This window comes from Equus caballus, chromosome 14, assembly GCF_041296265.1.
Source record: "Equus caballus isolate H_3958 breed thoroughbred chromosome 14, TB-T2T, whole genome shotgun sequence".
Lineage (NCBI taxonomy): Eukaryota > Metazoa > Chordata > Mammalia > Perissodactyla > Equidae > Equus > Equus caballus.
Genome location: NC_091697.1, coordinates 27,784,182 through 27,806,867, shown reverse-complemented (window position 1 = coordinate 27,806,867; position 22,686 = coordinate 27,784,182). Strand labels below are relative to the sequence as shown.

Sequence of the window (22,686 nt, the reverse complement as noted above, 5' to 3'; positions counted from 1 at the left end):
ATCACCTCAGAATTTTATCTCGCTGTAGTTGGAGAGGCCCTTAGCTCTGAGGCGTCTAGACCCATACACCCCGGCATCTGAATGAAGCACTTCTGAACCTCACCTCCCAATCCTCAGAGAGCACTCCAGGTCTGACACTGAACTCTCCAGGATGAACGTGATGCAACCTTCCATCCAGGCAGGCTGCCACCGCACATGAGAGATCATCCCCCAAGCTGAAAACATTAGGGCTCATTGTCCCTAAGGATACTCACATTCGCTTCAGTTTCTTGTACTGGGTGAAGGCTCCAGCAGGGATGGATTTGATGGAGTTCTGCTCCAGGCGTCTGGGAAATAGAGCAGAGAAGAGCCAATTAACCATCCACCTGTCAAGAAGTGGGTGCTGAGGGCCTTGAGGACAGGATGGTTTCTCCCATCAGGCAGCACACAGTCTCGGTTGAGAGAGACCAGGCAACACTGCGCAAAAACCAGAGACTCATGTTCTGGTGTAGGGAGCACCCACCCCAGGGTCTACCTCCCCTTGGAGAAAGCTAGAAAAGCGACTTCTCCTTGATGATTTTTGGTTCTGGCTGTTTAGAAGCTGTCTTTGGAGGCAGCTGTCTTCTTCAGAAAAAGCTGTAGGAAGTAATCAAACAGAGTGCTGGAAAAGTCAAAGGGATAACGAGAAGGAAGAGCAAAAAGAGATGGGCTGTGGGCAACAGCAATGCCTGTCTGTGATGGAAGCACATCACTGTTCAGTTAAAACTCACGCACATGGCTCCTGGGGTAACGCACAGGCAGAAACGGCCATGGCGGACTTCATTTCTGGGTTTTTCTGTCTTTTTTTTTTTAATTGAGGTATAATTGACATATAACATTATAAGAGTTTCAGGTTATAACATAATGATTTGATATTTGTTTCTGGGGTTTTCAATGGGCTATTCTAATATAGTGGGGAAATAGGCTTCAATTCTTTAGGCTCCAGAGCGTAAAGAACTGGCTCCCTGACATCCTGAGGGCCCCAGGGGCCCTGACTGGACTGCTCCCCCAGAGTGCTGCTGCTGGAACCTGTGGCTTTACCATCTTATGGACGTTCCTGAAATGCTTCCTCTCCTATTACTCTGGAAAGAACAGAGATACTGCAGGCCCAGGGTCCAGAACTTCCTTGGAAAAGAAGGGGCTGTGGGGAGTGAGTGAGTGAGTATCTCCATTCTTTATTCTTTCATCTCTCAAATGACTTCCCATCACCAAGAACAGGTGTGGTGGGAAACAGCCATAAGCGGGAGGTGGGGCCCTCTATTAGAGGTGATGAATGATGCCCTGGCCCAGGCTGAGGACTCAGCATCTCCTACTCATCCATCTCCCTTCTCTCCAAGGTGCGGATCTTTTCATCACCCCCTTATTTGGCATGGATGCTCCCCCATCCTCAGCCGGGAAGACACAAGAAAAGGTGTGTGTGGGGAGGGACGGGGGAGCAGAAGGAAGAGACAGGAGCATCCGGCTCCCTCGGAGCCTACATCCAGTGGATGCACATTTCTGGCTGGGATGAACCCATTCATCTTGAAGAGTAATCCCCGCTGCAGAGTAGGGGAGACAGTCGTATTAATTTGTGCCTCTGCAATCTCATCTTCATTGGGGGAACAGAGTATTTGTTACTGGAACCGCTAATGGAGCAGTTTGCCAGCAATTTTCCCATTTCAAACAACATCTCAGCTGCTAATGTGGAATGGTTTGTCAGGCCTACCCATAACACAGACAAATCACTCTCCAGGCCAAAGAAAGGCAGCGAGGGGGAGAAAGAGGAAGGGTGGGTGAGAGCAGAGAGGGAGCATCAGGACCGATCATTCTTGGCTGCCGGATGAATAGAGTCTACAAATGAGACTGCCACGGTCTATTAAGAAAGCCTTTGTGGCCGGCTGGAGGGGGAGGGGAGTGTGCTCTGCTGGGCACATGGGCACAGGCTGGCCGGACAGGGTCCTGGCTCTCGCACGGTGAGCCAGAGAAGCATGCCACAAGGTCTCAGAGACTGTGCGAAACTGGACACAGCCACCTGCAGAGGCAGCAGACCTGGCGCAGGCTGCCTTGACTGAGAAGTTCCAAGGACATCCTCGTTTCCCAGCTGAGCAGAGTTGAGCAGGGATTTCTCAGCTAAGGCAGCAGCGCCATGGGTCTCTGGGGCTGCCAGTCAGGTGGCAAATGTTCTCCAGGAATCCTGTGATTCACCTGCCACTCTGGCAAGGGATTGCGGCCGGATGATGTCTCTGGAGAGAGCCACTGTCTGTAATGATGTCAACCCCCTCAGCTTTTGCAAGAGGATCCACTGCTGCCAGCTGCAGGCCAAGAGCCCATGCAAGTCAAGTTAGCATTGGGTGTGAGGTCAGCCGGCTGTCCGTGCAGTCCATAACCGAGTAATTAACCTTCGCTTCAGTGAGGGGCAAGAAGGAAAGGAGGGAGGAATCAATGAGCATAACGTGATACCTGTCCCCAAGGTGTTAAATAATCTGGTGATAGAGACCAGCCCAAGACTGTCCATCACAGAACCAAATTTTATTGCTAACAGGACAAACAAGAAGAGCTATCCTTTATAGAGCCAAGTTGACTTATGTCTATTTTCTCTCTTAATCCTTACCTTATGACGCAAACTATCTTGGCCCCATTTTGTGGATGAGGAAAGTAAAACCCAGAGGGATCAAAGAGCCTGTCTTAAGTGGCAGAGCTGGTGAGTGGGAGAACTGACATCTCTCCGTTTCTATCCACTGGACACACGGCCTCTCTATCTTTTTGAAAAGGGAGAAATGAAGGACCAGAGACTAAAGTGGCTTTCTCAAAGTCACAGAAAAGTTTAAGGGGTTAAGACCCCAGTGTTCATTCTGAGACACCGTGCAGCCGCTGCAGAAGTAGATACTCATTAAAAAGGCTATAGGAGGTGAGGGAGGGTGGAATATAGATGCAAATAGATATAAAATATGCAAATAGAGTGTAAAGGTGTGGTTTGAACAGAGAACAGAGAATTCCAGTCTTAGCCTGTTAACCCTGGCAGGGATGTCACTGTGCATCCTGTGCTCTGCAGACTTGCACACTCTGGGGATGGTCTTTGTTTCTGTAGCTTCTCTGTTTCTTATGCTGTCATGGGTACCAGCCAGACATTCGACTCCTTATGGAGTGCCAAGGCCATGACGTGACACGGGTTAACCTTGCCCCAGGGGGCATCAGTTTGTCTGGGGGTGGAGGGGTAGTTGTGACTACTCAGCGTGCTTCAAATGCAAAGGCAAGGATGGGGATAATAACAATAATAGGAAGTAATATGTATCAGGCGCTTATAAATCAGGCATCAGGCTAAGAGTCTTACATGGTTTGTCTAAATTAATATTTACACTTCTAGGAGGCAGACTCTATTTATTATTACCATCCCCACTTTGAATATGAGGAAATTGGGGCTCAGAGATGTTAAGTCATTTGTCCAAATTCACAAAGCCAGGAAGAGCTACAGCTGGGACTCAAACTCAAGTTCATCTTACTCAAAAGCCCAAACTCTCAAGCATGGAGCTTTGTGGGATACTGTTTGGAGCTGAGACATCTCTATCCTTTCAGTCATTGCCTGCTTCTTCAGGGAAATGGCTTCTCCAACAAGGGAGTAAGGCTAGAGTGCGTGTGCACACATGCGTGTGCATGCACACGCAAAGTCTCCATGCAGCAGGTAGCCCCTGGTAGGTTTTACACATGGCCCAGTCCTGGAAGAAGCATGCAAAGATCCACACTCTCAGTGACAAAAATTTAGTGTGAAGGACAAAAAGAAGCATTAGCATCAGCAATAACTTTCACATTTAGGGATGTGTCTGAAGCCAACAGCTGTTTTAGGTCTCTCTTAACTGGCAGATGTGTCTTTCTTTGTCTGGCAAGCATTCTTCAGGCTGCAAACTGATTTAATAGAACGAGCATAAAAACAAACATACAGATCAAACATCTGAGCATCTTCCGGCACCAGTAAAAACAATGGGAACATCTGATGGGGATTTCAGCCATTTGTGCTCCATATTGATTTGCCCTAGTTCTTCAGTGCTTCCTTAATGATCTGTCATTTGCAAACATGCAACTGAACATAATATATTTCTAGCAATACATAAGTCAACACGATGCCAGAGAGGCTGGTAGGGGCGCGGCTAGTTTAGGGGCACAGCTGCCAGTCACCTGGTCAAGAGGCTCTGGAGCCAGGCTGGAATATGGATGGTGGTGTGGTTGAGGCAGTGATAATGACAAACATCTACCATTTATTGAGGAATTTTTATATGTCAGATATTGTGCTCTTCACACACTGGATCATTGTATTCCTTCGACAATACTACAAACCAAGTAGTATTATTAATATACCCATTTTAGGGATGAAGAACTCATGGTTCAGAGAAACCAATTTGCCTAAGGTCAGGTAGCTAGTAAATGGCACAGCCTGGATTTGAACCCAGGTTGGTCTGATTCAAACGCCTCTGTTCTTAAGCTCTAGGTTATACTGCCTCCCCCGAGAAGCCATGTTCATGAGAGTTTACAATGATTCTTAAGTCTTTCCAGCTCTGTTAGTCTTCCCTCGACTTGGCAACTCTTGTTAGGATGTCCAGATCCTGTTGAAGGAAGGACATTTATGTTTATCCTTCCTCAAAGTCATCCTGGGCCATCTGGTTGGAGACCATGCAACTCAGAGCCCAGAGGTTCAGTTCCTGATGCTTCTCTGGGCCTGGAAGGGCTGACGGGAAGGTTTCCTTCAAGGTTGTATTCCGGGCCCACTTCTGGGGCAGCCACTTTCGGGCCTCTCCCTTTTGTTTACCTTTGCTCCTGGGGGTTCCTCAGAAAGGCAGTGAGTCCTAGACTCCGCCCCTGAGTTTATATGTTTGGTCAATAGCAAAGCTGAGGAATGTGGGCATATGTGACACGAGCCCTTCCTAACCTGCTCTGAGAATACCTGGCATTGCCTGAAGAAAACAGAGGTGCAGATTCAGAGCCAGACACGCTCTTCTTATTACATGACTATCCCCAGATGCCTCCAACAGAGGAAACGTTTTTTTTCAGCTTAGAAAAAGTGAAGAATAGTATGGAAACTTGAGACTAACTCACTCTATCATGCCACGTATATATACACGTGCATAAGTTTTTTCTTTTTAGATTCCATTCAGTAGCTGCCAAACATCGTGCTCATTTTCTACATGTTACGTGATTTAATCTTCATGGAAAATCTCTGGTAGGCATGACAAGCCCCATTTTGCAGACAGGGGAACTGACTGAGGCATGAGATATTAGGAAACGTGTGCAAAGTAGGAGGCGGAACCAGGATTCAAACCCAGGACTATTTATCCCAAGGCTCTGTTCTTAATTATTTTATTGCCTGATCAGCTTCCCTTTTATACCACCTGCCCCCAGCCATCCCATCTCCGCTCCTTCCACGTGGCAGCGCCTCGGAAACCTGGCGCTCTCAGAATGTTTGTTGTCAGAATCACTGATGCTGATGATTTCCATGGCGCTCTAGTCCTTTTGTTCTGTTGGCTGTTATTTTAGTTCTTTCTCTCGTTTTTACATCCCCTGGTGACCAGTGTAATGGGGGAACACTACATTTGTTTACCAGCTCTCTCCCCATCCTCGATAAACAACGGGGTTAAGGTGAGGCTAGGTGGAAAGTGGGGCATCTTTTCCCCCTAGATGTTTTCACTTATGACTTGACATTTAAGCCCATCCACAGCCCTTCTCCATCAACTAAATTTGCCTGCTATAGCAGAGGGCATGAGACACTGCATGACACTACGTGGGGGTAAGGAGCAAAAATGGAAGAAGGCGGGACAGGGACTAAGATGGGGCTGGAGGTCCAGATGGTCCATCTGCAGCCTTGAGGACCCAGGAGGGTGGACTGAAGATGACAGCAGAGGCACGTGTGGGCCTCTGGCTCTTGCCAGAATCTCTGCCTGCTGGAGGCTGGAGCTGGTTCAGAGAGATGACGGGGAGCAGCAAGAATAGTGCTGTTGGTGGGAGCTCAGTTTCGAGGAAAATCTGCAGTGAACCGTCACACTGTGGGTTCTCTGGAAGAAAGCTATTTTTAGAGGAATTGGCTCTGCTATGCGGGGAGACCAGCGCACACGCCTCTGAACTGCTTTGGCTTTGGAAAAAATCTAAAAGAGTCTGCCAGATTGCTTTGCAGGAGAGAGAGCCCTTCCTCCCCCCAAATGTTAGGAAGTGCAGAGCCTCTCCCAAGGTTTAGAGCATCGCTACTAGCCGAAGATTGAGAAGAGGGAGTAGAGAGCTTGCTACGGGGCCAAGCATCCCTAAGGAGAAATCTGGATTATACAGGTGCCATGGACACAGGGTGGAATTCTTGGTGATAAAAAGAAAAAGCCACCTTCGGACGACTTTGGGATGATACGTCAGACACTTCCTATTCATCAGGGTGCATCCTGCACTTTCAACTTTCTGCCCCATTTTTCTTCATCTTTCAACCTCCCCCACCTGCTGGTCTTCTCTCACTGCTAAGAGGATGCGTTTTAGCTGCTTTAAAGACTTCTAGACCAATACACAGGTCCCAGGCACAGGCTTTGTTGCCTTAGGAACAAGCAAGTTTCCCCCTCAAAGTTCTTCCTTACACATCACCTCTTCCAGAACCCTCCTAACCACAGAGTCTTGCCTCATCTGCTCTAAAGTCTCTGTTTCTGCTCATGACAGAGGAGAAGGAGGCAAGCGTATCAGGAGAGGTGCTGGGCAGTCTGTCTGCTGGGCCGTGGGTGCCCAGTGACAGGGCGGCCTTATTTCCATGACCACACACATCTGCATGGACCTGCGCTAATGCCAGGCTCAATTCCTAATGCAAGCGGCTCGCCTAGTTCTAGAACCTATCCACTCAACCATAATCGTCAAAGAACAGACCAAGCACTAGGGAGGGATCTCTTCTGTAGGTTGTTCCACTTCCTCTGATGTGGTTTCTAACCCTTCTCACCACGCCATGTGAAAGTGGGGGTCCTAGGAGCAAAGTCACAACAATCGTTGCTAACACAGAGTATCCTGTGTACCAGACGCAATGCTAAGCATCCAACAGCACATGTTCACTTAACTTTCACAAGAATCATTAAGAAGCTACTGTTAGCCTCTGCATGGTTCACTTGAAGGAACCAAGACTCAGAAAGGTTATTTGCCAATGGCTAAAAGGCAGTGCTGGAGCGAGAATGTGGGCCTGCCTGATCCCCGGTCTATACTGTTAACCACCTGGTTGTTTTTCTTGGGTTGCTTGTTTTTGGAAATACTCTAGCTAGGTTGGTCAGCCCCAGACTTTTAGATTTCACAGGCTAGGTGGTTACAGACCTTTTATTTTGCCAAGTAAGGCAATCTCTGTGTGTATGTGTGTGTTATACATAAGACACATTTATAGAAAAGACATACATTCATAATTATATAATATTTACACATATAATTAAATATGTCACACCTACAAAAACACGGGTGTGTGTGTGTGTGCCTATGTATTCTGCCTTTGGTGGCCATTATTTTCTAAAATAAAGGGCATTTTAAATAACAACAGTAACAGAATAAAGAAGTGCAGGAACTTACAATAAAGGAGACTCCTTTAAAAACATCACATTGTTCTTGTTTCTCTCGCTTTATCTCCTATCAGGAAAATCTCAGTAATAATCAGACAGCCTTTCCAAAATCACTATTCTAGCCTGTCAATGACCCTTTTAAAATTTGATGTCCAGGTGTGAGCCCAACAGGCCAGGAACAGTCTGGTCTGCATGGGCCCCACCTCCAACGTGGATCTCTGCAATTTCTCTCTCCAGACACCTGAACTGTGTACCTGTGAGGCCCAAGCTGGAGGTCTAGAGCTGAGGAGCAGCAGCCAAGGGTGGGCAGGCCCAGAGCTCCTGAATCAGGGGTGGGGCGGGAGTCATTGGCTACACCTTGGCCACCCAGACTGGCCTCTTTCATCAGGCTGTGGTTTGAACCCTGGTCAAGGGAAGGCATGTGGCTACTAAAGAGAAGAGCTGGCAGGTGTTGGGAGAAAGGAATGAGGTGGGGCAGAGAAAGAAAGGAACCATCTATGGGAATCTGAAATGAGATGAATGTTGGCAAGAATTCCGTGTTGAACATCCACTTCTGGAGGGCCGGAGTCCTGCCCTGGCATGGATGGAGAGGGAGGGGAGGGCTCTTATAATAAGAAGCAGAGGGTTAACTGGTTGGAGAAACAGATGGGGCTGGGAAGTGCAGTGGAAAGACCATGGGTGGAGAGAAGGGGGAAAATGAATCAAGGCAGGGAGAAAATGATGAAGGAAGAAAGTAAGGACAGGAATAAGGAGAAATGGTGGCAGAAGGGAAGCAAGGAGATGCGCAGGAGAGGAGGCGGGGTCTAAGGGAATTCCATGGAAAGAAGAGCTCTCCAAGGCTAGAGCAATGGACCACGAGGAGCAAACGACAGTTGCAGTAGAATGGGAAGAGGATTAATTGCTGGCTCTTGCTGAAAGGAAGACTGAGGGCTGAGTGAAGGTGGATGAAGGCCACAGAAGGTATAGATGTCAAGCCAAAAGGATGCTTTACTGACTAGCTCCTGCCTGCAAGAAGAGTGGGGAGGCATGGATTGTGTCTGCTGGGGCTGGGGAAGAAAGCGTTAAAGGGAATCTGAGAAAAGTTGGCAAACTAGATGAAGAAAGAAAAACTAAGTCTCCGCTGTTGTAAGTCATACATTTCTTCTCATCTCAATCAGGGTAAAACCAAAGTCCTTAAATTGTCCCCATGATCAGATGCCTCATTACCCCTCTGACCTCTGACCTCATCCCCTAATACTTTCCCTTGTGTTTACTCCACTCCAGCCACACAGGCCTTCTGGTACATCAGACACACTCCTACCTCAGGGCCTTTGCACATGCTTTCCCCTCTACCTGCAACACTCTTCCTCTAGATATCCACTTGTTTTTTCTCTCCCTTACTTCAAGTCCTTTCCTTGCTTCATTTTTCTTCACATAACCTACCACTTCTAACATATTATCTCATTTATTTCGCTTTATCACACTCTTCCTCCCACTAGAAAGCAAGCACCATAAAAGCAGAAATTTTGTCTGTTTGTTCATTGATGCTCCCCAAGTACAGAATGATGACTGGAACACAGTGTGCTCCCCATAGATATTTGTTGAATGAACGTATGATGGAAGAGTCAATGGGCCATCTATTGGAATGTGTTGAGAACAGAAGGACAAGCATAGGAGGAGATAGAAGAGGAGGAGAGGAAGCCGAGTGGCGAGGGAAGCACGTGTCTTTTATTTGGAGGGATTTTATCTAATGATGTTTTCAGTAGGAGGGTTCCATCTAATCAGGTTTTCAATAATGCCACTAAAGGTGAAGGTAGAAAATGAAAACGACTGTTGTCGTTTAAAGAGTGACCTTGAGGTCATTGTTGACTGACCCTCTATGCAATCCAGAATGAGACACTGGGCATCTTTCTATGATTGAGGGAAGAGTGGACAAGACTGAGCTGAGTGGACAAGACTGAGCTACGTGGACAAACTGTACTGGAACTTTGGACATGTGTGCACACATATCAACACGTGCAATCTTGTCTCTTTACCTAAAGACCCAATCTAGAAGACAATAATCTGATTTGAAATGATGAAGAACTCAGTCTCCTTCGCAGATAACGGCAGCTGTAAAACCCATTCCTCACTCGCATACTTCCCCCACCAGCACCAGCACGGCTTTATGCAACACTTGCTCACGGGTCAAGGGCTGTATGAAGTGCTTCCATGTCGTATTTCATTTAGTTTTCACAGTGACCCGTTGAGAGGACTATAATTATCACATTATTATAGATGAGAAAACCAGAGAGGAAAGACAGCAATTACTTTGCCCAAGGTCACACAGCTAGCAAATGGTAGAGCCAGGATAGGACTGCAGGGTGACTGCAGGGCAGGGACTGGCATATATATACTGTAAAGGGCTGGGCAGAACACATGTTAGGCTTCGTGGGCTATAAGTTCCTTTATCACAACTACTCAGTTCTTCCTTACAGTACAGGACAAAACAGTCACAGACAACACACAGACAAATGGGTGTGGCTGTGTTCCAATAAAACTTTATTTACAAAAATGGGCCATGGGAGTATGAGGCCTGAGGGCCGTAGTTTGCTGACTGCGCTCTAGAGTCTATGCTCTTGATCACTGAGCTATCATACCTAGGAAAGCCTGCAAGGATAGCAAAGAGATTCCTGAGTGTTTTTAACAGTCAGCTCTACCAGCCCAATACACTGCCAGCCTACTGGGGGACAAGCTGAGACAGAAAGGTGAACTCGCCAGGGACAGAGGTGGCAGACGGGGCACTTACATTTCGACGATACCCTCTGGCAGGTTGGCAGGGATCTCGGTCAAGCCCTTTCCTCGACAGTCCACGATGTTATTACTGCACGTGCAGGACGAAGGGCAGGAGATGGAGTTGGCATTGCAGGACGGAGGCTCCGAGTGGGGGCCTGTGGGGCCAGAACACAATGGTCAGCTCATGTCAGTGTCAGGAGCCGCCTGGGTTTCTGTGCCCCTTAATTGGCTTCCCAAGAGGCAACACTACCTGATACACTACCTGAAAAATGGTCACCAGCTGACATACCCCCTCACTGGGAGGCACAGCTGCCAGTGGGTAAATATTCAGCCAAGGGGAGAGATTCTGACCTTGACCTGACTATTTCTGGACTGTTCCACTTGCTCATTCCATCATCCTGGTCTTTCACAGAAAGAGTTGTTCTCAAAGTCAATCACGTGTGAAAATATGCCACTGGAATGCAAAGCGCATACACTGGGACCACTTTCTCAGGGTACCCAACGTCTGAATGACACCCTGGGTTTTTGGCTTTTGTCTAGGAATGGGATGCTGAGCGTAGACACACACTCACTCCTTTCCCTAGTGGCTAGAAGTCACTGCAGATATCAAAACCAGGTAGGAGGAAAAAAGGTGGAAGAATTAGCCATTTAGGGCACTGATGTTGTCAAAGTGGCAATACAGTCATCAGCAGTGACACCTAAGGCATTCCTAAACAGCTTGCATATCCAGGGAACATGCAAACAAAACTGATCTCATTATAAAAAAAGCAATTAAGGTATTACATATTTTGGAGTCAGCTCTTAATTTTGAGGTGAGAACCAGTGTAAATTTAAAACAAAGTGGTAAAAACCCAAGAAAATGGCATCCAGGGAGTTTATTTAGAAAGCCATATGTAGATAAACAGAAATATTAGCAAACTAACTCAAGATTCAGAGCCTCAAAAATCTGAATCAATTTCTCTAGTGGTCACATCAAATCTCTCATGCAAGAAGCAAACTCAAATGTTTAAAGACACTGTGAGAGTTCTCATGCTATGACTAATTCTTCAAAGTGAGGTGAGAATCTCAAACTAGGGGTTAGTTTTTCAAATGTGGACATTGTGCTCCAAAAGGTCAACTCAACCCAATGGTCTTCTCAAACCTGCTCCCACACCTGCTGGATCCAGCCAGCAGGGGTATTTCAACGTGTTTCCAGATCGTCCATCCCAGAGCAAAGGGCCACAATCGGAGACCAAACTCAGACTAACTTTGCAGACCTCCTCACAGCTCAGACATGGCACTTCAGGCTGGGAGCTCTTGGATAGAGATTAAATTTGAAACATGGAAAATGTCACAGAGAAAAAATGATTTGATTTGGCCCCTGTTCTTGGAGAAGCTGTCTGGAAAGCCAGAGGGCGTTCCAGGTGCAGTGGCTGAATCAGAGGACCCGCCAGGCCTGAGGCAGGTCCTTGTCTGGACACTGAATGAGACTTAAAGTAGGGGGTCCCCTCTCCACATTCAATAGTCCCCATGCCTGGGGTTGGTCCTTCCGTAAGGATTCAAATTGATGCCTATGGCTTCATTTGGAACATTTACCTTGCCAGAAAGCACCAACCTAGTGATCAAAAATTCTTACTTCCCTTGGCCTCACCTTTACATAGATGCACACAAAATTTAAAAGCATCCTCTTAGCTGGGACCTTTGAGAAAATATTCTTGTCTAGGGTACAAGGACTTCAAACTCTCCAGTGTCACGTTAGTGGATCTAGTGAAGATGATGGAAAAATGCCAGAGAAATGATAACATCCTTAAGTAGAACATTCTCTTAGAAAAAGAGGTAATACTGGCTTTATTCCACACTGGGAAAGTCTTTACATTTCTGAGAAAATGGAAACCCCAGAGACCCAGGCTGTAAAAGCCTCAGATCAGGAATGAGAGAGTGTTGTAGCTGAGAGTGTGGGCTCTGGAGTCCCACTGCTTCAGTTTGAACCCTGGTTCTATTATTTCGTCCTTACATCCCTGTGGCTCAGTTGTCCCCATCTGTAAAACGGGGGGAAATAACAACACTTACTTCATAGCATGGTTTTGTTGTGAAGGCAAAGAAGTCAATGCATGTAAAGTGTTTAGAAGAACACATGGCACAGAGTCAGTAGTAATGTTAGCTGCTGTTATTATTAATGGGTCTGGCTCTGCCACTAATTGTCTGTAAGACCTTGAGCAAGTCAGAGTACCTCCCTGAGTTTTTTTGCTTCCAACTCAGGGAATAAGGAGTTTGGGGTGCATGACTTTTGAAGTTCTTTCTGTGTCTCAGGATTAGACTCCTCCTGTTCTTCAGAAGAACGGAAGCAGGAGTAAGACACCTAACAGCACCTTTTCCTCCTCTGCTCCAGCGATCTTTGCAGGTGGCAAAGAGGATCTCCAGTGCGAAGGGCTCCCATCCCCTCACCTACATTTGAGGGAGCTTGGAGCAGTATGGCTTCAGATGTCAGGGCTTTTGAAGTGCAGATGGTGCTCCCCCAAGAAAACTGCCACGCCTGGCCCTCCACATCAAGGGGCAAGTGTGCCTCACAGAGCCAGGGAGCATCGCCACACCCTGGGAAATGCCAGGGGCTCCACAGAGGGCTGAGTCTGAGCTCCTGCACTTCCACCCATTGTGGCAGAGGGTGTCGGATGGCCATCCCTCTTTTGATCTGCCAAAATATTTCACTTTTGGGAACTGAAATGGATGGCATGTGTTGGCAAAGGAGGGAAAAAACACATTATATTCAAGCGCTCATATGGGCAACAGAAAGTTCTGAAATGGAGTTTTTTCAAAGGTTCCCCTTCTGACTTCTTTGCTGAAGTTAATTCTGTTTAAAGCAGACCCAGTCTGCAGCCTTGAGTCCCTCGGGGAATAAGCTGGGTCTTTCAGAGGGTGACTCTGATTCCACTACATTTCAGGGGGGTGTTCAAGGGATGTTGTCTCGGCAAAAAGCCTCTGAAAAAGATTCCTTAACCAGGTCCCTAACCACACCTTTAATTACGCAGAGAGAAACACGGTAATTACAGCCTCTGTCAGCATCCCAGCTGGCAGTTCCCCAACCAGGCATTCACATGTGGTGAGGACGCTACCCTCTCGTTAAAACACCACACTTCAGGTTTAAGACAGAGTTGAAAGATGGGTTTGTTCTTCCTGGAAACAGTTCCCTCTGATCAATGCCTGATGGACCGAGCCCATTTCCCTCTGGGCCTCTGAGGGCTGTGAAGGCAGAAGTCTCACCCCTTTGCTTGCTGTCTCTGCACAGACTGGGACCAGAATGTAAATTCTACAATGCCAGCGATCTTTTCTGTCTTATTCAGTTATCTCCGGAGTGCCTAAAACAGGGCCCGACACAAACATGGACTAGATAAACATACCTTGGGGGAGTGAGAGGATGAATACATGAATGAAATTGGCCCAGAAGCCTGGCAGATGTGGGGGCTGAATGTCACCAACCTATGGAGGTGATGGATCCTTCTGGAAGGGCCCTGAGGGGAGGCCCCTGAGTTCTGAGTGCCCGAGGCCCTGGTCACAGGATCAGGCATAGAGCGGGGAGATGGAGTGGCTACAGTTAGCTGGGACTCTCACACCTGAAGTTCATGGCTTTCTACCACAGCACTCAGCAAGGGCCGTCTGCCCAGTGCCCTGGGGCTCCCTCTGAGCCTAGCTCACCTGCACAGGTACTCTGCTGAGCTCTTTCAGCAAATCTGTCCCTGCCAGGCTTTCCTGTACACACCTGTGAGGGGGTGGCCACAGGGATCAATGGACTTCCAAGGGGGACAAAGTGAGGAAACACCTATCTTTCTACCCAGCAAATTCTACCACTACGAGCTGGGAAGCAGAGAGGAACAGGAATGGAGTTTTTATATCAGGATAGAAAGAGTCTCTACATGTCTTGGAGGCGAGCAGACTGTGTGGGTACGTGCCTGCCTGCATGCACATGTGTGTTCCTGTTGTACAACACGCTCTCACGGGGCCCATGAATCCTCACGGTCCTCGAGTGAGCCTGTCTCCTGGTACTGCCTCCTCCTCTCCCTGGCAAAGAAAGCCGCCTTAAATCAGAGCTAACGCACAGAACCTCTGTCATCTACTTTCTAAGATGCTCTATTATAAACTCAGGAGTGCCTGTGAACTTGCTGCTACACGGAGGCGGAAGGCTCTTCTCAGCCAGAACAGGGAGCTGGGGCAATGGGCCAAGTACCTGCCTCCCCTCTGGGGGCCCATCTCACCTTTCCTTCATCACCACTTCCGCTCTCGAATTTCAATCTGCAGCCAAAGCTACCTCTGTGCCAAACAAGGAGGAAACAGATGTCCAGGCTTCTTTTCTATTTTTTTCTCCCCAAAGCCCCCCCAGTACATAGTTGTATATCCTAGCTGTAAGTCCTTCTAGTTCTGCTATGTAGGACGCCACCACAGCATGGCTTGTCCATGCCCAGGATCCGAAGTGGTGAACCCTGGGCTGCCAAAGCGGAACATATGAACTTAACCAGTACATCACTGGGCCAGCGCAAATACCCAGCCTTCTGATGTCTCCCAAGACTCCCCAGACTGCAGCCTGGTGTCTTGAGTGAAGGAAGGGCAGAGCTCAGGGGAACAGAGGTGCTGGCCATCCCTGCTCTTCATTATCATCAAGGGTGCTGCTTCCCAGGTGTGGTGCAGGGGCACTCAGTGAGTGAGAGGACAGGACGGTGTTCCCAGCTAGACCTCCCACAGGGAACGCGCCTGTGATCACTAGTATGGACGGTGCACTAATTACCCTATCTCCGCTGATTGCCAACTCCTCCTCTAGTTCTGAGAGAGAAGAGAGATGGAGTGATGACCAGGGAGACCGGTCCTGCCCAGGTGCCACCTGGTCACCTTTGTTCTTCTCCTAATTGGCAAATGGGGACGATCTTCATGCTCACAGGGAAAGGTCCTAACTTGTCTGACCAGATGAGTGGGGCAAAGGTCACCCAACTTCAGATGTAGAAAGAGCCATGGAGATGGTGAGGAAACAGGAGCCTTGAGAGAGGAGGGAGGGTGTTTGCCCAAGGATACAGGAGGGGCCAAACTAAGAATGACCATCATTCTCATAATAACAGCGAACTTTACAGAACATTTCCTCTGTGCCAGACACTGCATTGAGTGCTTTGTATATATTACCTCACTCGATCTTCATAAAATCCATGATGCAGGTTCTATTATTATTATTCCCAATCTATCGATGAGGAAATGAAAGAATAAGGAGGTTCGGCCAACTGCCCAAGATCATGGAGCTAGTGAAGAACGAAGTTCTACATTTGGCCCAGGGCTCTTCTTACCATCTCCTCTGCCACAAAGACACTCAAAAGAACTCTCTTTATTGCCATGAAATTGAAAACCATCAGAGCCTCGGCATCTTAGGAGGTAGGGAGAGAAGGCTCAGGGGCCGAGACCCGGATTGTGTAAGCTATGCTGGAGAAGGCGGGGCACTCTTGTGTCAGAGCTGTGTTTATTTCTCCCTGTCTTTAAAGAGAACTTCACCCAGTAGAGTTGAAGAATCCAACAGCCTTGTGAGCATGTGGCAATAAATTAATTCCAGTATTCAAATTAAGCATCCCTGTTGGCCTCTGGACTTTCAAAAGCCAACAACAGACTGCAATGACAATGGGACTCAAGCAATTATGATGAGAATATAAATGATCGTGATTTAAATACCAGAGGCATGATAATTTTAGGAATGGCTAAATAAACCTAATAATCTCATTCCTGCAATGTCCAATTATGGTGTTTTAATTAAAACCTCCTAAGGAGATGGGTGGCTAGTCATGGCTTACTTTAATTATCTTTATACTTAGTAACTAGTCTGAAATTAAAAAAAAAAATTAAAGAAGGGGAAAGTTTCTTGTTTCCAGGGAGATATGCCTATTTTATTTTTAATGATAAATGAGTAAGTGTTTGTTGAGAGGCTTTTAGGATCAAGCACTGTTCTAGGCATTGGGGCACCTGAAAAAAATGACATAGCACCTTATTACTAGAAGATTAATCTTCATAAAAATATATCTCACATTCAAAAGCTAGGGGCAGATGAGTGTGAAATGGGTAGACAAACCAATGAATTCAAAGATGTTCAAAGGAAAGAGATAACTGATTCAGGGGGTCAAATATTTAACTAACACCTTTGAATTATAAATTGTGACTAGTAGAAGCTATCTCAGATTAAGGTACCAGAAAATTGACACATGGAAGATAAATCCTAGAGTTTAAACCTCAAAATAAACCCTTTATACAAAGATGGAAAAAAACCCAACAACTTGCAATTCATATGATATGAGCTGAGTAATGGCCAAAGCAGAACTTTCTCTCTGGTCTGTTACATGAACTCTGGTGAACTCCAGGTCTGGTTCAGGCAACAAGAAGCAAGGATCGCAGACTCTACTGGTCCTAGGGCCCTGACCATCCTCTTGAAACAAGAAAAGTTAACAGAGAAATCCTTTCAGCGGGAGCTGAAGGAAACCAAGCAGTCCTGTTGTATATCATAGAAAAACATGAATAATAAATAAAGATATAGTCCCCCAGCCTTGAGAAAAATTCCCAGTGTCTCCCCAGAGGAAGAAAATAAATGCCTTCGATTGGAAGGGTACAGTTGACAGAGGAGAAGAATTTTGCCAAAATGCACCGCTAGCCAATTTCTGGGTTAGCTGGAGTGATAAGGAGCCCGTAGCCAGGGCTTCTGGGGAGAAGAGGCTGAGCTCCAGACAGCTGGATTTAGTTCAAAGGCAGATAGCAGGGCCATGGGCAGGGAGGGCCCTCACAGGCTGGCTGAGATAAAGCTCTGTCCTGTCTCTGGAGTCATGTGTCTGGTGAATTTTTTGACACCGTTTAAGGGCCCAGGGAGGTTTCTGATGCTGCCTTGACAGGCGCCCCTGGTGATGAAGTTACACGCAGTGATGGCTTAATTGGTGCCCCACGCCTTTCTGTCTCCTAAGCAGACAATCTCCAGTTTTTAAGAGATGTTCTTGCCCCTCCTTTCTTGACCGAAGTCCTCCTCCTGTGAATTATTGGGGGAACAGCTTGAACAAGGGGCAACAGAGGCTTTGCAGGTTAAAACGACTGCAGTCAGGTTCATACAAAACAACCTCCTTCAGATGCCTTGCTGGGCTCTGCTGGGAGGGGAGGCGCCTGTACCCTCAGCGGTGGGCACGTGTGTGGGAGGGTCAGGACACGAAAACAGCCCTTTTCTTTGACCTCCTGCGTGTGCACAGACTGAGTCTTGCTCCACGCTGCTTCTTCTGGCATCCTTTTACCACAGTCTCACAGACTATCTTTAACAATGATTAAAGAGGTAGTACTTTCTGGACGGGGTGCTCCTCTTGTACCCCGCTAATGACAGTGGTGGCTCATTCATCATAGATGTTCAGTTCATCAGTTCCCCAGACCATTATATCTGACTTAGATCTTTCCAGAAAGTAACCCCTCACAGCATTCTATTTATTAACCCAGGAGAGCCTGAAGGGAAGCATTTAAAGAATTCCTCATGCACAGGGGTCCCCATATGCTGCTCCCCTAAATTCACACTACTGGTGAAAGGGTGGAGATTAATAGCATAGTCATGTCTGGAGTCTGTGAACTAAATTCTCATGTCCTCAAAAGGTACCTGGCTTTGTATTAAGAAGCTACGGGGACCATCACAAGCAATGGGCTTAATCGCTATAAAAAGGGGAGGGGACAGTGATGCTCCTATGTAACTATTAATCCCGCTGTGAGATCAGCTGCTTCAAACGAGGGAGCTCTGGGGCACTAGCATTTCCAGGACCTGGGAGGGTCAGCCTTGCTCCCCTGGGTTTTGGATCCTGACTGCTGTTGGGTAAGCAATATCTCACCCCTCCTTTGATGGGAAAGTGCTTTCATGACGAAGTGGTATTCGTGTTCTCGTGGAGCATTAAACTTGGCACCCACCTATAATGATGTGTTTTAACATTCTCTCTAATTAGTTTTTCTCACTAGCTCTTGGATGACTCCTGCACTCTATAATTATTTCTTTCACTGGCACTTACGCCGATATTGTATCCTTTGCCTAATAACTACTGTAATTACAGTCACTATATTTGAGTTTGGTGCCTGTGTGATAAATGGTTTTATTTTATGCGTTTGATGGGAAGTGATTTCTAAGTGGGCGTCTATAGGAAATTATTGAGGTACTGCTCTGAGACGTGTTAAAATGTTTTTGGATAATAAGTAACCTGATGAAGTAGCAACATGACAGGAGAAAGCAGCAGACAGCAAGACGAAGTTGAATTCATGGAAAATTCTTATACATTGTAAATGCAGCCTGAGAGCAGAAGCAGGCCACTCTGCACTCCTGGCCACATCGGGGCCCCGTAGCACATGACGGCTCAATAAACTTCAATACCGAAATGGGCAACACTTAAGAAAGGTGAGAAGTGGTCTGCCACGGGGGCTAAGCTCCCTGTTGTCCTTTCCTCTTGCATGCCGACGCCCCAAAATCAGCGTGTAGAGGCCACGGGGCCCCAGTTCCAAGACAGGGTTCCTGGATGTCAGGAAGGCCTCTTTGGGAAACTCCTCAACCAAATACTTTCTCTTTTTGAGAAAATCAAGAAATTATCTCTACTTCTTTGTCACCAGAGAAGGGAAGAGTTGGTAGGAGCGCAGGATGTCAATGACAAGTTAAAGATAAACAAGCAAACAAAAGTTAGGTCCTGGGGCAAAAGCGACATCCTCTGGGAAGATTTTTCTCGGTCACTCAGCCTCCTCCCATCCCTGGAGATGTGAGCTGTCCTCCGTTATGTCCGCGCGCAGTTCTGCTTTCTGTACTACGTGGGCACTCTGTGCTTCTATTACACTTCAGCTACCTGCCGATCAAGCGCTTCTGTGTGCTCAGCACATTTTGTGGGCCCGCTAAACTACGATAATTAAGCTCCACTTATTGGTTCTTAGCAAGTGCTGTGTATTATGCTAAGTGCTTTATATGCATTATTTCATTTCAACCTCCCACCCATCCCTGAGTTATGTACCACTATTATTTCCATTTTGCAGACATACGGTAACTTGCCAAAGTCACACTCCAGTAGTGGGAAGAGCTAGGATGTCCAGCCAAGCAGGCTGACCCCACAGCCTCCATTATCCTTTCTCCCAATTTCCATGAGCAATTGGACAACAGGAATGTGTTTAGCAAATGCTAAAGTACCTAACAAATGTTAGGTTTCTTAGCGTCACTGGACTATGAGGCTTAACAGAAAGTGACCCATGAGTTCCTTTAGCGTTTTCCTTGACCAGATGACAAGAGCTTCTTTTTTGGAACCCCTTGTGGCACTCCAGAGTTCTTTAAGTGACTGTGGAGTGCTGAGGTAACCTAGGGGGTTCCACACCAAGCTCTGAGCTGGGGTGTGTATTCAAGGCCAGTGTGATGTCAGGGAGACCTCGAGGGTGGGTGAGTCACCGCACAGAAGGGGGGCGGTGCCTAGCTCACCTGGGCACACGTACTCCTTCTTCTGCACGTCCGCCACATTGAAGCCCCGCAGGTGCACAGGAGCCATGCAGAGTGTGAACTGGCCAATCGTCCGCCGCTGTCGCAGCCAATCCGAGAGCCAGGCCAGGTGGCAGTCACAGTACAGGTTGTTGGAGTGGAGACGCCTGGGAGAGGAAGGGACAGAAGAAAGACACTGTAACAGCGTGAAGTGGAGAGGCTGCCACTGGCTGAAGAGAGTAGGCCAAACCTCTGTGCCCCTTTGCCCAGTGTGAGGATTCTCAGGAGCCCAGGGAGCATCTCCCTCTGCACTACTGAATTACCCCAGGGGCCTCACTCCGTTATTGCCAAGCCACAAATGACAGTTACCTTCACATGCAGGCCACATCCAGTGGATGCCTCCAGGGTGTAAGCAATTCCCCATTTCTTAATAGTAATTCCACCCTTTGGTTTCCCACTTAAGAAAGCTCAGCCCATAGGAGAGGGAGAGTGACACTGTTATAGCGACAGTCCTGATTTGAGACAGACTTCCAAACTTCCAAAGGGGTGACTTATGCAAATTTCAGTACTTTAGCTAGCTTGAGTTACAGATGGCTCAAAACAGCTTCTCAGTCTCAACGCCCCTCCCCCCCAGCCCCGGCCCGTCTATGGTGGTGGGGTGGCTGAGATATGCCGTTGCTCTGACCCTTTTGCCCTCTTCCTAAGTGTTCCTTTAGTGAACCCCTGCATATAATGCTGGTGAGCCTCAAACCAATACCACCGTGTGCACTTGCCAGGGTTAGCAAAGCATGGAGAGAAGGATGCTTTGTGAGGAATGCACTTTCTCTCCATCCTCCTGTTTAAATAAGGTCTTGTCCCTTACAGACTCCTGCAATCCTCAGGCATCTCTCCATGGTGCCCTTCGTCTCCTTCCCAAGTTCAAATCCACCTGGTGTATTTTCTATTCTGACTGGGTCAGGTGCCTCTGAAAAGACTTCCTAACCAGTTTCAGAACTCTTTGGCTTCTCCCTCTAGCAGCTGTGATTCCAGATCACTTTCTTGCCCTTGAGTGAGTAAGATTTCCTCGAGGGATCTGCAGGTTCCACTTCTTCGGGGAATCCTGTCTGGTTAAATCACTTGAATTTCCTTTCCACTAACTGGGGGGCAAACTAAGGATATACAGGGGCTTCTAAAGGTTCTTCCCCAAGGTTTCTCTATTGGGGTTGCCAACTTCCACCTTCACTACAACTCTAGGTCATCAGAAGTGGAGGTAGGAGAGTCTTAGTCACATCAGCTTATCATACACTTGGCTTTCTGATGCAAATTTCAAATGCCGGATCCCGGACATGCTAATCAGCCAGCACGATCTTGGGACTTTCAAGTACTCTGTGTCAAGCCAGCTAATACTGAGTGGCAGCCGGGAGCAGTGGCTCAGGCTACCTCCGTGCCTGAAATGGAGAGAGCTGAAGGGCTCTTGACCACACTTCACTTGGTGTAAGGTCAATGTTGCTAAACACCGGCTGAGGGCAGCTAACTTGCGCTGCATGCCGGCCAGCCTCCCGGCCCCTGCATGGATGCAAACCTCTGGCAGGCCAGGGCCACTGTGGATTCTTGGCAACCTAAGGGGGCCCCAGATCCTACCATATCAGACTCACTAAATGAGGTCATATCACACAGAGAATGCCATTTTCTTTCTGCTGAAAAAAAATTTAAAAAGGTTTCTATGATTTTGTTTAAAAATGATTAATTTTGATGTTGTAATGTTCTTTTTGTACTCCAGAGTCTACATATTAAGGCCAAACACATTTTTATAGGTTCCTAGGCCCAAGATACTGTGCCTGTAACGAGCCCCCAAGCAATTCTCCTCTTTGAGTTTCAAAACTCAGACCCTTGTGCTGCTGAAGTGAGCATGGCTTCCTCTGCGCCTGGCGCTCCAGAAAGAGGTGTGCCGGGTCGGAAGGGGTGGGGAGACAAAGTCCTCAGCTGAGCAGAAGGACCTCAGCTCTAAGAGGCAAGCAAGACCTCCGTGGATTCAAGAAAGATGACCACTTTGTGCCAAGGACACAAAGGACACCTTGTGAGGGACAAGGTGGTGGAGGGTAGCTGTTAGCTCTTTCCTAAAAAGCACAAGCAGAGGAGGGAACTCCTCCTCCACGCTGGGCCTTCTTGGGAAATTGCAGCGTGAGTGAGAACGATCTGTCTCCTGACCCATCAGTGAGCTGTCCTGAGAGAGAGAGGGGGCCGGGGACAGGGCGGGGATATTCCATGGCCAGGAACACAGCACTGGGTACACAGGGTGCCTAGGAAAATGGCAACGGTGGGTCAGGTGTTGGTGAAGGGAGGAGCGGAGCCGGGCTGCGGTGGCATGCACAGGCTGCAGTGGTGCTGGAATTCTTGCGTGTGCCAGGAGATCGCAGCCTGTGAATGAGAGTCTAGGTTTTAGCAGGGAAGGCGGTCTTCCTCTTTGGCAGTGGGGCATGGAAGCTGAGGACACAGGGCTCACTATGAAGCAAGGAGCGTGGGCCCAGGAGGCGGATCAATGTGAACAGGTTCCCGGCAGTTCCAATCAGGGGTAAGAGATCAATGGAACAACAAAAACGAGGTTTAGGTAAGCCAGATCCTTACTGAGCTGATTAATTTCAGGGATAATCAAAATGTCAGAGGTTTCCCTTTTGGAAGATTATATTAGGCTGGTTCTTCCGCACCCTCGCCGGCCAGCCCCGAGTGACCTCTCTTCTTAACCTTGCTACATATGGGTGGCCCCTGTCCCTTTGTCCTTTTGTAAGAATTTCTCCCCTCCCAAGTGCGACAATGGAATAGAGGTGACCAGGAGCTGGCCTGGTGGCATAGTGGTTAAGTTCGCACACTGTGCTTCGGCAGCCCGGGGTTCACAGGTTCGGATGCCAGGTGCAGACCTAGCACCGCTTGCCGAGCCAGACTGTTGCAGCATCCCACATAGAAGAGAGGAAG

General features: G+C 47.8%; 1 protein-coding gene across 1 annotated transcript in view; it reads right to left on the bottom strand.

Annotated features, from left to right (window-relative positions):
* The window catches only part of SLIT3 (slit guidance ligand 3), a 587,661-nt gene that overhangs the window by 120,087 nt on the left and 444,888 nt on the right, over positions 1-22,686 (bottom strand). The window contains exons 8-10 of the mRNA XM_023617271.2: positions 19,741-19,904; positions 10,309-10,450; positions 255-326 (exon numbers count right to left, since the gene is read on the bottom strand). Of these exons, the coding sequence (XP_023473039.1) occupies positions 255-326; positions 10,309-10,450; positions 19,741-19,904 (378 nt within the window). The remainder of the gene's footprint in view (positions 1-254; positions 327-10,308; positions 10,451-19,740; positions 19,905-22,686) is intronic.